Source organism: Hypomesus nipponensis, chromosome 2 (assembly GCF_054491055.1).
Source record: "Hypomesus nipponensis isolate SF chromosome 2, ASM5449105v1, whole genome shotgun sequence".
NCBI classification, from domain to species: domain Eukaryota; kingdom Metazoa; phylum Chordata; class Actinopteri; order Osmeriformes; family Osmeridae; genus Hypomesus; species Hypomesus nipponensis.
Window position 1 is genome coordinate 3,684,398 of NC_140362.1, and position 14,048 is coordinate 3,698,445.

Sequence of the window (14,048 nt, forward strand, 5' to 3'; positions counted from 1 at the left end):
ATGCCAACGAGGGAGACTGTCTGGTGAGTAAGTCAATTTGGCAAAAGGGCAGAGGAAGGTTGTGATACTAAAACAAGTTCAATGAGCTTGAACAACCCTCCAACCTTCAAGTTCCACTAATGTACCTACACAACAGTGTGGTTACTGTGGTGTCTCGCTGTGTACTTAACATGGGTGGTAAACCATGTACACTCAAGGTAAAATGTTACCAGAACAAGTTTGCCAGTTCTGCAGTACAAGGTCTTTGAACATGCCGTAGAACTCATGAAAAAGAGATGAGGGAAATCAAAGGAGTGGTAGTGATGTGGTAAAGTGGTAACTCTCTCTTTTTTCTCTGTCTCTCTTTTCTCTCTCTCATTCTTTTTCTCTCTCTCTTTCTTTCTCTCTCTCTCTGGCTGGAGAGCTGCATACCATGAACATCTTTCTCCTTCTTTCTCTCTCTGAATAAAATGGATTCAAATAGGGCACCACTCTCTCTTTCTCTCTGGCTGAAGGAATCCATCAAAATGCACCTCTCTCTGTCTCTCTGAATACAAATAACCCATACAGAGCACCGCTCTCTCTCTCTCTCTCTCTCTCTCTCTCTCTCTCTCTCTCTCTCTCTCTCTCTCTCTCTCTCTCTCTCTCTGACTGAATGAGGAGGGGGAGGATTAGGGTTGGGGGCTGATAGAAAGTAAGAGATGGGGAGAGAGAGAGAGAGAGAGAGAGAGAGAGAGAGAGAGAGAGCATTCACACAGGTCCAATTCCTTCCCGTCGTATGAGGAACACTGCTGGAGGTCAACAGAGGTGACAGGAGAAGCCGTTTAACCTCTGATCACATGACCTTTGACAGGTCTTGTCGTGGGGGTGTGTGTTTGCACTGAAGCACATTAGATGTTTCGCGTTGGAACATGCAAATGTCAGCATAGCTAATCTAATGCTGTGGTTGTTGAAGGTGTGTGTCTTGATTGTTCATGGTGTGTATGCGTGTATGTGTGTGTGAGTGTGTGTGTGTGAGTGTATGCCATCCATGTGTTTTGTGTGTGTGTGTGTGTGTGGGGGGGGGGGGGGGGTGGTTGGGTGTGTGAGCGATACATTGCTTTGGATGGAAGCATCTGATAAATGACTCAAATGTAGAAAAAAAAAAAAAAAAACGTGTGTGTGTGTGTACACGTTGGTGTGTGTGGCTGGAATGTGACTCTGATCAACCTCAGTGTAATTACACTTGGGAATTTCCAGTCTTGTACCTGCTCATTACCTGGAGAGATCACAACCTCACTGATTACAGAGCGATTGACGTCCCACCTGTGTCAACTGGCCCTCTCTCTCTCTCACTCTCTCTCTCTCTCTCTCTCTCTCTCTCTCTCTATCTCTCTCACACGCCCGCGCACACACCCTGTGCTCTTGTAACTCCAGGTGGTGTACCCTCAGTACCAATGCCCAGCACCCAGACACTGTCGGCGTAACAAAGTAAATGTGCAGCCTGAGCTGACTAATAAAGTTTCCCACAGCCCCAGGGAGAGGAGTTCTGACGGAGCTGCACGCGTGCGTGTGCGCGCCTGCCTTCCCTGGGGGCCTCAGGAAACACCTACTTTATCACTCCACTAATGACTGCCTGTTGAAGCTTAAACACACACACACACACGCCCGCCTCAACACAGAACGCTGTGTTCAGTTCATACACTATCCTTCCAGGTGGTTCTGGAAGGTTGCACTTTCCCAGTTCCCAGGGCAACCCAGGCAGGGGGGGGGGGGGGGGGGGTAAAGGTCACAGATGACAGAATGAAAATATGTGGAAAAATATATTTTTAAAGACAAAGCCCTTTGTGGCGCTCTGTGGAGATGTGGGTGGAGTCTGAGCCGAATCATTGTGCACGTCCACAAGCTCTCCATACCACTAAACAGCTTGCCAGCGTTGCAGTGTGCGCCAAGCGGCCCGACAAACTGCCTCGCACTCATTCCCCGCTACCAACACATGCCCAGACAGGCGAACAGAGAGGTGTGTTCATCACCTCACTTACAGATGACAGTCACTTTTGCTCTCTCCATCTGTTTGGCAGATCCACAACTCCAGTCAAACCAAGGCTTGATTCCCACCGACAGGCCCAGGCGGAGATTACTGGACCAGGCTAAATCCTCAGAAGCATCTCTGAATGAACCCACTCCCCTGGAGAAACCATCCCGAGCTAGCCAATACAGGGTCAGCAGAGCGAGGAGTTCTGGTCTGTGGGGTAAAAACCCTGCTAATGCACCTTTTGTAATGACAATCTCAACCCAACACCCCCCCCCCATCCCCCAATCTCCACTTCCAATCCCATCTCCCTCTTTCCTCATCCCCCACCCAGCGGCACACTCGATCAAAAGTCTCTCTCCGCTCTCCTCTGACATGTGAAATTAAATCCTGCCATCCCCACAGCCAATGCAGAAAGGCATTTGAAAAGCGTTCACAGTCTTGGGAGACTCCTTGGTCCTGTTTGCAGGCCGCTCTCCGAAGCCCAGCCAGCCAGCCAGGCAGACCAACACATTCCTGGTCGTCTCGCGCTCCGGAAGCTCTACCTCCGAGGTGCCTGCCAGCCGGCCTCCTCAAATGGGATTAGACAGACTGGAGCTTTAAAACAGATCAGCTGTGGAAAAACAACTTCCACGACGCGAACCACCGACTCTCCGACCTCTGGCTCTTTCTCTCCCTCTTTCTCTCTCTCTCTCCCTTTGACTCTCTCTCTTTCTTTCTCTCTCTCTCCCTTTGACTCTCTCTCTTTCTCTCTCCCTTTGACTCTCTTTCTCTCTCTCTCTCCCTTTGACTCTCTTTCTCTCTTTCTCTCTCTCTCTCCCTTTGACTCTCTCTCTCTCTTTCTCTCTCTCTCTCCCTTTGACTCTCTCTCTTTCTCTCTCTCTCCCTTTGACTCTCTTTCTCTCTCTCTCTCCCTTTGACTCTCTCTCTTTCTCTCTCTCTCCCTTTGACTCTCTCTCTTTCTCTCTCTCTCCCTTTGACTCTCTCTCTTTCTCTCTCTCTCCCTTTGACTCTCTTTCTCTCTCTCTCTCCCTTTGACTCTCTTTCTCTCTCTCTCTCCCTTTGACTCTCTTTCTCTCTCTCTCTCCCTTTGACTCTCTCTCTGTCTCTCTCTCTCTCTCTCCCTTTGACTCTCTCTCTTTCTCTCTCTCTCCCTTTGACTCTCTCTCTCTCTCTCTCTCTCTCTCTCTCTCTCTCCCTTTGACTCTCTCTCTTTCTCTCTCCCAGGAGTCAACATTACACAACGTCGGGTTAAGTCACGTGTTACTAGGTCAAGCGATTGGCTTGTTACCGTTCGTACATGACAGTTTTCCCTCACGTGAGCCTGCACAGTGTTAGGAGAAAGTGGAAGTCCACACAGCGCTGCAGGAGAACACGGTGAATGCAGGGACTCGTTAAAACAAGCTCTCTCTGCGTTCCTCTACAAGCCGCCGCCTCGGGCCATTATTATTAAGATTGGTCGTGTTCCATATCCTGGTCAAAGGTCCGGGCATGGCTTCACTTAAGTAGAGGCGCTTTTAAGGCAACGGTGGATCACGTTGTACCAGTGTGTGTGGACAAGGAGAAGATGCTGGGAAAAGAAACTACAAAAGGAAACCGTGTGACATGTTTCGTAAAGAGGGCGTTGATGGGTACTGTAGTTGGACACGGCAGAACGATCCTCTGTGTGTGGATGTCAGACAGAACATAGATCCCTATCAGCGTATGGCGTGTGCGTCCTGGGCTGACAGGTAGGCGGAGACGCACGCTCCCTGGATGGAAGCCCTTGGGGATCAGCCTTTTAGCTCCGTCTTCAGCTCATTCCCTCAACTAACGAGAACATTAATTACATTCCGCCGAAAGACCCTCAAAAATAACAAGTGCGTGCGTTTCTCCGCGCGTGTCTCTGTATTGTGTGCGTACGCAGACCGAGTGCGTTCGTTTCATTTCAAAGGTGTGTGTGTGTGAGGCTTCCAACCACTGTTAAATACCTTAGGGAGGGGGGGATGGTACACCCCTGTTCCCATTAGGTTCAAATCAAATTAACCCTCCAAAAATGGAAAGAGAGAAGGACTGCAAAGGAATGAGCACACTAACAAAGCAGACCGTCGGGGGTACAGTGAATCTCACTTGAAAACTGCTCCAGATCTTGGCGTCAACAAGGGTCCATTGTCAGCTCTCTGACTGTCACGTGATAGTGCAGCTAAGCAGGGTAATACCCCTATTAAGCCCCATTCTCCTCCCTAATGCCTTTTCTTCCATCCCTGTGATCCGCCTACTTCCACCCCACAATCCCTGCCTAAGCTGATTGTTAATTACCCCAGCTGACCGAAAGGAGACAGGCCAAAACGCAGTGGTTCTCTGGCATCCCTCCTAGGATGACTACCATCACTGTCAAACGTTCTGGATGCGGTCAGCCTAACATTACAGCAACATTACGGCAACCAAAAGTGTTTCTGCCTCTGTATGACATGTTTCGGTCTGCAAGGCCCTGTTCTTTGAACTACACCATGGGCTTTATTCATCATCGCAGGAGTCTGGCATGGGTACGTCTGCAATATGCTAATTAGAGCATTCACATATTTTTCTCTGCAGACAAATAAAGCTAATTCGAACGTGTAATTTACTTGGCTGTCATTTATGTGATTTTCTCAGCACCCCGCCATGGTTTCCACCAAATTCCCATAAACACAGGTGGGAATAATTCCTCTTCCACGCGGACACAAATCAAACATGCAGCGAGGGGAGGTCCCGGTGGTGCGCCTAATCCTCTGTTGTTGCACTAAACCGGGCTCTCTGTGGAAGACGCCCGCGGGCTCCGTGGGTGTGCTAGCGTGCTAGCGTGCTTGTGGTTCCACGCTAATATCAGAACAGATGCAGCACAGCCTCCGTTCTGCTCCTGCCTTGTCGTCGTGACTGTCACATGCGGAGATTTAGGATCGTTGTGAGGTATGGTCTGTGAGGCACCTCTGAATCCTACAAGTGAAGAACCGCACCCCCCACATGCGCACACACAGACACACACCAACATGCACACACGCGCCCACACACGCCCAAACGCACAGACACACACACACATCTATAAGCACACGTCCTGTAAGCCAGTCGCCTGCTTCTCCGCCCCTCTATCACTCAGTGAGTCCCAGAAGCCGGGCTGAGGCAGAACAAACAAACTCTAAGTCTGTTTGACGAGGTGTCTCTCTGGAACGCCAGGAAGCTGAACCATCTCTCATCCCTGAAGGGCAGCTGTATTGCAACAGAAGAAAATAAGAAAAAGAGAGAGAAAAAAAAGTTTCCTGGAGGCCACAAATCTGTCTCCTCATCGCCGCAGCACCTGGGTTTAGGATGACGGGACCTTCGCGACCTCACGTCCCGGCGCGGATCCATCAGACGGCGAGCAGCCCCGGAGCTACGGAACTGTTGGAGCGCTGGAGGCTCGGATTAGCCAGATCTGAAGGACCGCCACGAAGCCGACAGCCTCCGTGTCTGAGCGACACCACGGTGCTCTCCGAGCGTCAGATGAAAGGACCCAGATGCTGCCAGTCAGGGTCTTTTACGCCTCGTTAGCATGTCACGTTCCAAACGAGCCTCGGCGAATCACGGCGTGTTCATGCGGCGCGGGTGTGGAGGCGAGCGAACCTACCCCGAGGCCTCAGGACAATAACACAAGCCTCGTCGGAGGATACATACGCTGCCGTCTGTAACAAATACTGTCGCGTGAACACACGCTGGAAGTGGGTTGCTCGGAGGAATCCTCCCAAGCTTTTTGGGAGGTTGTTGGTGATCTTTAACCTTCAACCAGAGAGCCTTTAAGTTCAGACCGAACCCACTCGGCTGTTGTAACATGTTGGAGCTCGGTAAGGAGGGGGATGGAATGGAAGGGGGTTGCTTTGTAAGTGTGTGTGTGTGTGTGTGTGTGTGTGTGTGTGTGGGGGGGGGGGGGGGGCGCTCAGGTGAGTGACTGCTAAAATGAATAAAAGTCAGGGTGAAGGGGATCGCGGTGGAAGCAAGAGACAAGAAACTGACTCTTGACAGGCTGGAGTTTGGTGAAATCGATCCACTCAGCTTTCCCTCCAGAAGACTTCCAACTCCTGGACCAAAACAAAGATGTCTGGCTCTTCCTTCCTCCAACACGGCCTTGACTTATTTCCCCTCTAACAGGGCAGAGAAGGTCCGGGTTGAGAGCAAGCATCTCTCAGGGTGGGGCAACATGCTGTAAATGTTCTGCTGCATTGAGAAAGAAGTCCTGTTCTTTCAAACCAGCACACAGAATGTGACTGACATAGAGTGACACTCACGCATAAACAGACACTGTTACATCCAGCTCAAACATACTCCTTTCTAGACGGTGTTGGCTCCACTAAAATCTAACCTGACAAGCAATTCCCTGAGGTAATGTAATTCCCTCGGCTAATATTTACCACCGAATTAAGAGAAACGTCTTACTACGAATCAATACTCATTTGCAATGTAAACACCAACCCAGCTGCAACTACGAAGGACACTGCCACTCGTTTCTCCCCTCCCACTGTGTGTACGTGCTGTAAACAGACCGGAGATCGAGGTGGAGACTGCTGACACTGATTTAGACCTGGCTGGCACGCAGGTGTCATTGTGTCTGGTATGACCTGAGAGCGACCCGGCTCTGCAAGCCGTCTCCCTGGGTTACACCCCGTCCTACTGCTGCTTTCCACTCCGAACGGGGATCTCCATGGGAACCCAAGATGAGGAGGGAGGGAGGGAGGGAGGGAGGGAGGGAGGGAGGGAGGGAGGGAGGGAGGGAGGGAGGGAGGGAGGGAGGGAGGGAGGGAGGGAGGGAGGGAGGGAGGGAGGGAGGGAGGGAGGGAGGGAGGGAGGGAGGGAGGGAGGGAGGGAGGGAGGGAGGTTACCTTCAGGTACAGTACATGGAGATGAAAATCATAAAAAACTGCCATTCACTGTAAAATATCGTGGCAGTAAATGGACAGTGTTCGCTAGGGACAATCTTCCCCTCTCATTCCTTCCACTGTCGCTCGTTTTTTAACGGAGGTCATGCTCTGTGCAGATGTGAAGGACCAACCTCAAGTTAATGTGTACACTGATTCATTTTAATAAAGTTATTAAGTTACAAAAGAGAGGGCCTCATCTGGGTCTAAAAGGTTTACCTCTGCCCAGAGGGACTGGCTGAGCCAGAAATACCACAAGCCCTGACAGGGGACATATCATCCATCATACCAAAACAACTTAAGCCAGCATCAATTACAAGGAAGAGAGACAAAGAAAAGGACTGAAGAAGCTGTTTTGACTCCCCAGGGAGAGAATGGGTTTCACATTTCAGGAGAGCTGTTCTGTACAGCATTCCACGGGCAGACCCACAACATGTCAGAACTAGATACCGCAATGCTGATCCGCCTGACCTGGTCTCAATTGACCCATACTCAAGGGCACACCACAGGGAGAGGTAAACAAGCAGGTCCATTCAGTATTTGTTGATATAGACGGTGAGGAGGAATGGGGGGGGGGGGGGGGGGGGGGGGGGAGCAGGGAAGCTACCTCAGAAGTTTGAAAATCGGCCAACAGGCTAAATATAACCCATGCAGGAGAATGTGTTTTCTCTAGGTAGGTGTATGGAGTAGCGGTTGAAGCATCTGTCTTGCGGACCCAATTTCAGCACGGCGTAGCTTCCTCGGGGAGAGGAACAGAGAGAAGCTCTAGCATCTGAGAGTTCCAACCAGTTCCTGGTTTCGATGGTAATGGTGTGTGTGTGTGTGCGTGCACGTGTGTGTGTGTGTGCGTGCACGTGTGTGTGTGTGTTTGTGTGTGTGTTTGGGCCAAACTCCAGACATCAGTCACCTCAGGCAGTAGAAGCTCGGCCAAACTACCAAACATGAGCTACCGTGTTGATTTCCTCGTTGGTTTCCAGCTACACAGGGACACACAAGAAAAGTATGCAGTCTAGTTTTCCTGAATAGTCTGCTTCTAACTCCTCAAACTGTGACATGACACAGTATAGACCTGTGTAGAGATTGGCTGCTCATGTCTACACATCTCAAACCTTGTTTCACTTCACAACGTACACATAGAAGCGACCAAGCTCAGTTAATATTCAGAGGGCGTGGAATCAAAAGAAGGGTTCGCAAAGCCCCTGTCAGTCTTGGCGGCAAATTCACACCCCTACATCAAGCTGGTGGGACCCATTGTGAACGACACTTTGATGAAATCTAAGTGGAATGGACTTGCTGGGTCCAGAGAATCAATAGCACATTAACACAAGCTGGATGGTCGAGCTGAGAGCCTGACTCCAAGGCTGTGAGAGGAGGAAGGCAGGGGGGAACGCCTGTAAATCTCTGCCAGGGATGGCAGCTCTTGCGGGGGTCTGCAATGAGGCGTGGTGGCCCTGGACAGCCAGTCACCCTGGGTCTCCAGCGCCTGTCAGTGTCAGGCCGGAATCACCCAGCACCCCAGAGGCCTCCAGGGCTATCCCATCATTCCCTCGGTTTCCTCCACGTGGTTCCGCCGCACGCAGAGGCGCTTGCAGACAAAGACGCTTGATTAACACCCACGTCGAGTTGACAAAGCGTACAGGCGCACCGCACAGTGCGCTAATAGGCTCTGGCATAACAGTTATGAGGTCACAAAACCAGAAAACGGATCAATCATTTATGGAGAGGTATGCAAAAATCAATCAAAGACAAAGAAAAAGAAGCGTAACCATAGGAGCAGCTCAAAGACTGTAGTTAAATGAATAGAAATAGAAAAGCCATCCCTCTAGAATACATCGCAAACACGCCTGTGAACTGCAGGATGGTGTAGATGACTGATGAAACAAGAATATCGGATGAGAGAAGTTGAATAACAAATATTTCCCCCTCGAGGCAAGACAAACACACTTATGGAAATAAAAAGTGTAGGTTACAGTGAATCTACATGCTCATGCTCCACATGCTAATTCTGGGGTGCCTTTACAGATAACATTTCACGCTCATTTAACTCTTTAGCGATGAGGAAAATTGGTTTTCTGTCTCTCTGCTTACTGGTCCCCACCTCACGGTCGTGATTCCTGACCTCATGCATGATAGGCTCACAATGGAAGACACCATGGAAGGATAATGGGTGTCACGTATAATTATCTCCCCCCTGACTCCCTGGCCCTCTCTCACAGCGGTTCATTCAGGGTCGCTTTGGAGGGCCGCAGGATCACCCACGGGGCTTTGATACGAGCAGGCACAGGCACAAAGAGAGCTTCCGGGGTGAAGGGTGGAGAGGACACCGGCAGATATGATCCCTGCTCCCTCGGACTAGCTCACACAGGGAGGTGTCAGAGCTGACAGCAGGCCCTTTCTCTACCCCCGCAGCATGGAGCCTGTGTTTGACCCGTCGGAAGAAAAAGGCATCTTCCAAGAAACACAAGGTCATCATCACCAAGAAGAAACCCAGACGCACTCTACTGCATGGCAAATGTGTTTGACGAGAGTGGGGAAATACACATCGCCGAGTTTGTACAATGAGTACATAGTGTACTTTATCTAAATATTTGTTATTCAAATGCAGCCATTAGGCTGCATACCTGTTGCAGAAAAGGCAAATAGGTTAAGCTTATTTCAGGCTAAAGGAGCTGGTTATATACACTGTACTCAGGCCAAGAGACGTGCTCACAGCGCAAAGAAATACAAATCATGGAACTTGGCGCCTGGTAGGATTCCTCAGATACACGCACTCTCACACTCCCTCCCCCACACACACACACACACACACATGGATACATTTGATTCTCTCTGGTTTTGTTTGATGAGTAAGCCAGTTGAGGGTTGGCTCTCCTCCACAAGGCAGCACATTACCATACATCAGGGGGAGAGGAGAGCAGTGGAGACGGGCTGCAGAACGAGGCCCTCCGCTCGTAAGCACCCTGCTTAATCACACGCAGCCACCGAGTGGAAAGACCGGGGAGCACAGGAGCAGCTGTGACGAGACTCGGGTACCTACGGAGGCCAAGCGCTCAGTCCGTCAGAGGCTAAACATCCTGTCAATCCGTGGGGGCGTATTACTGAATCACTCCCTCTCGCGTGTTTTTTTTCCACGGGGGCCTCTCCGTAACACCGTCCTGGATCACGCAGCAGGTTTCCTCCCAGCGGGACGTTCTCCAAAAACAACATTTTGAACGCGACGGCTCATTTCTCCTCCGTGATGATTTGCGAGCGCCTCTCAAGCCTTTTTCCAGCGACTGATAATTCACTCTCTGACTGCCCTCTCTCAATCACCGGGTTCAAGACTATTACAGCCCACAGGAAGAGACGTAATGGGCTCTCATACGTAATAGCCTTGCTACAAATATTGTCCACAACGTATCATAATACACTCAATCATTTCACTTCGTGGAGAGTGCATTTTTTGAGGCTTCTCTCATCTATACAGCAGACTATTTTAGATTAATGAACGGGATTTATGTATGAGTATTACAGTAACTCTGTATTCCTTGATGTCAACGCTCAGGTTGTCTCTCCGGGTTTCTAACTATCTGATCACCCTGGTTGGCAGGCTACCAGGCTGGCTACGTGGTTGAGTTGGCTACGTGGTTGCTTGGCTAACTTGCTGGTTGGCGACCTGGCTAGTTGGCTAACTCGTTGGCTGGCTTGACAATGCAGTGTGGATGTTCCAGTATGCACTGCCAGACTCTACATCTGCTGCTGCCTACAGCGTTGTGGACGGTGGTGAATCTGCTAAAGAAAAGTCGTACTTTTCTTCTTCTTACTTCACTGACTTCCCATCACCAGGATTCATATTTCTTCTCATCTCGACATAATTGTAAAAGATGATCTTCTGTCTTACAGTGACTTCAGATGGAACCGAGAAATGAGATATGTGACATAGGACAACGGCCCCCGATTATGCTTGCGTAGTAGCCAACAGTGCTTGGTGGTGAGGGGACAGATGGTGAGGTGAGGAGAGGATAGGTGAGGAAAGAAGAGAAGAGAGGAGAAGAGAGGAGAAGAGAGGTGAGGCAAAGAGGGGAAATGCAGGCAAGAAGAGGTGAGGTGAGGGTAAGAGAGGTGAGAAACCACTCGATCAGGCACTGCATCATTGAAATTGGGATAGAAATACATCCTGAACAGTGGTCTTTCATGTCCTTGACCCACTCTGCTGCAGGCGCAAATGGAATTTTTGTTTCACTCATAAACCATGCTCTGGGGTCTGTCCAGTTTGGCAGAGTAGATATTTCATTTCCTCCCCTGGACTTAATGTCCAGGCAACCGTGAGACTAGGCAGCCAGGACTACCCGGAATAAAGAATGGATTTGAAAAAATAATAATAATGGATTTGATTGTATTATGATCATATTGATCAAAAGCAGAGTCGTTCTGGCCCTTTAAGTGAGGGATAGTTAACCCATGCACATTCCTTAATGCCTTGACTGGTGATCATAAGGACCAAAAGCCTGCACACAGACCAGACAGCGTTGCAGAAAAGCAGATGAATGGAATTCAAGGCCACCTGTCCGACACGTCTCTTGACGTCATGTTCCACTAATGATTCTTCCGGCCCCCATGAACAAGCGAGAGGGGAGTCTTTAAAGGGTTCCAGTCACCCAGATGAAAACGCACGGGGCAACAACACAAATGTAATTGGTTAATGGGAAGATAATGACACAGATGCTGAGGCTGCCACACCTCAGTTAACAAACTAAATAATCAACACAGTCTGATTCTCCGATGACACATTTTCTAGTCAATCTTCAATGTTCCATGTGAGTTATTTTAATGAACTGCCTGAGATTTGATGATTTCCATGACTCGCCCCATTCTTCTTGATGATAGGGTTGATTCCTCTCGTGACAATAAGGTACATATCACACCGCGAGATTTGGCAACGTGTATCTGGCATGACACACAGCAAGAATTGGGTTTGGCTTTCAATTATACTGATAAGCTAACTGCGAGAGAGAGAGAGAGAGAGAGAGAGAGAGAGAGAGAGAGAGAGAGAGTGACATTTGGAATGCATCCTGTCTCGTCACACAAACAGCCTTCTCTTTACTGCACTTTGAGTCGCACTCCATCATGGCAACAGATGCAAGGGCTTGCGAGGCTCACCTTGAGAGGATTGACTCAAGGTAAGTACAGTACACCCCTACTAAACAGGGCATGTGCTACTAAGCTCCATATTTTCAAAAACCACTAGCAGGGAAGAGGTGAGATGCACTCAGACTTGATAGAGGAGAGGGGACAATATGGTGTGCTATGTGTGTGTGTGTGTGTGTGTGCGTGTGTGTGTGTGTGGGGGGGGGGGGTAGTGGGCGAGAATCAAATGGAATGAGTGGGTGAGTAGTTTGTTCACTTGGAACATCCTTATACCACACAAATGTGGTATAATATGAATCTGGTTTGCGTTAGCGTTATCAATCGACAGCTTTGAAAAAAGTAGAGTGTGTTTATGTAATAAAATAATATTAGAAAATGACCCATGATTTATACATTAACAAAAGCATCAAAGGTATTACTATAAGAAATGAACCCTCTAGTCTCTCTTTATCTCTCTCTTTCCTGGGCTGCCTTTCACGGAGCGTGCCTGAATGATCTCAGGTTTAACTTATTTTGATAGAAACTGCAGTGTCCTTGTTTCTGTCAGTGTTTAATTCTTCTCCGATCTGCTTATGTCTATTAGCCAGAAGGCATTCAAATGGTGCTCTAAACCGTCGCAAAAGCTAATATCCGCATTTACGCACTGCTCACTAAATTCAGAATGTATAAACCCGAATGTTCCATCTTGAATTTAAATAGGCCATTAATGTCAACGTAATACGTTATTAATAACAACATATTTTCACAACAAATTAATATAAATGATTCCCTATTATTCTACTTCCAGACGATTATTTGTTCAATAATATGTTCTAAATGAACAAATATGCTTTGTTCACTGACATACCTGATAACGTCTCCTTAAACGGATTTCTCCAATAACCACAACACAAAAACAAATTGCCAACTTAAACAAGACTAGGGTGGATTCCGTTGTTACGAGAAAAAAACTGGTTTTATTTACCACACACCAAAGCACATATTTTATCTACCCTATCGGTAACACCCGCTTCCATCCAATTTGGACAAATACACAAAAAGAAACAAAACTTCAAGCAATTCAGAAGAGTATCTTTTTCTTCTTTATGCGAAAGACGACTCTATAGTAGGCTACCGCATAAAGTCATGAACTTGAAATACAGAAGAGAAATACGTCAGTGACAATATTGCGACACCCAGATTGCAGCAGACTCGGGGCATCGTGGGACTCTCTCCTGGGTGCAGAACTTCCCAACTCAGCCATTTAAAAGCGAAAGAAGATTATTTTTACCTGTTGGTCCCTCAATGCCATCGGCGTAGATCTGAACGGCCAGGATCAGTAGAAAAGCACAGGTGTTCATTTTTCTGTTAAAGTCCACTTTGAAAAACCCGCAGAAATCATTTCAGTGACTCCGCATAGGACCGATTTGCAAGTTGTGGACTCGAGACCATCGATTCCACGAATTCTTGCTGAAACGTAGTTGAGACTGAGCAAGACAGGGGCAGCGCGAGTTCTGGTAACTGACGTCAGGATAAACATTGAAAGGGCTAGACAAGAGTTCTTTCCCAGGCATAGGCTACTTTCCCTACCCGACATGACCGTTCAAAAACATGCGACGGACGCCTCCAAGTGGCACTGTCAAGCAACAGATTTGCGCTCAAGGGAGTTTCATCTTTCTATTGGCTGATGGGGTGTCGGCTATTTATTTTTTTCCCATCCATATTCCTACCAGACATATATCTATCGTTTCTTCTATATGTCACTTCCGCGCCAACTCCTAAAACTCCCATGCCATCTACAAGTAATATCAATGCCCTCACCTCGCCGTGTATTCACCGGCATGATCGTGGGGAGCTCTTCCAGAACAATGAACAAAGCCTGGAGATTAGAAGACAGAGGCATTAACGAGGCGCTCTCAGGTTGACTGGATGTAGGCTAATCTTTTTTGCACACCAGCAACTACCAGGCACCTGAATCGACGTGTAGCTCTGCCATGATAGGGCAGAGGGAATTCAATCGTAATACATCCCCTCTAACATAATTGTTT

The 14,048-nt window shown here is 48.6% G+C and overlaps 1 protein-coding gene across 2 annotated transcripts in view; it reads right to left on the reverse strand.

The window, feature by feature from the left end:
- Positions 1-13,553, reverse strand: part of ptprub (protein tyrosine phosphatase receptor type Ub) — a 148,999-nt gene extending 135,446 nt beyond the window's left edge. For both annotated transcript variants that reach the window (XM_084702325.1, XM_084702324.1), the window contains exon 1: positions 13,292-13,553. In XM_084702325.1, coding sequence (XP_084558451.1) covers positions 13,292-13,361 — 70 coding nt within the window. In that variant the 5' untranslated portion in view covers positions 13,362-13,553. The remainder of the gene's footprint in view (positions 1-13,291) is intronic.
- Positions 13,554-14,048: the final 495 nt, after the last annotated feature.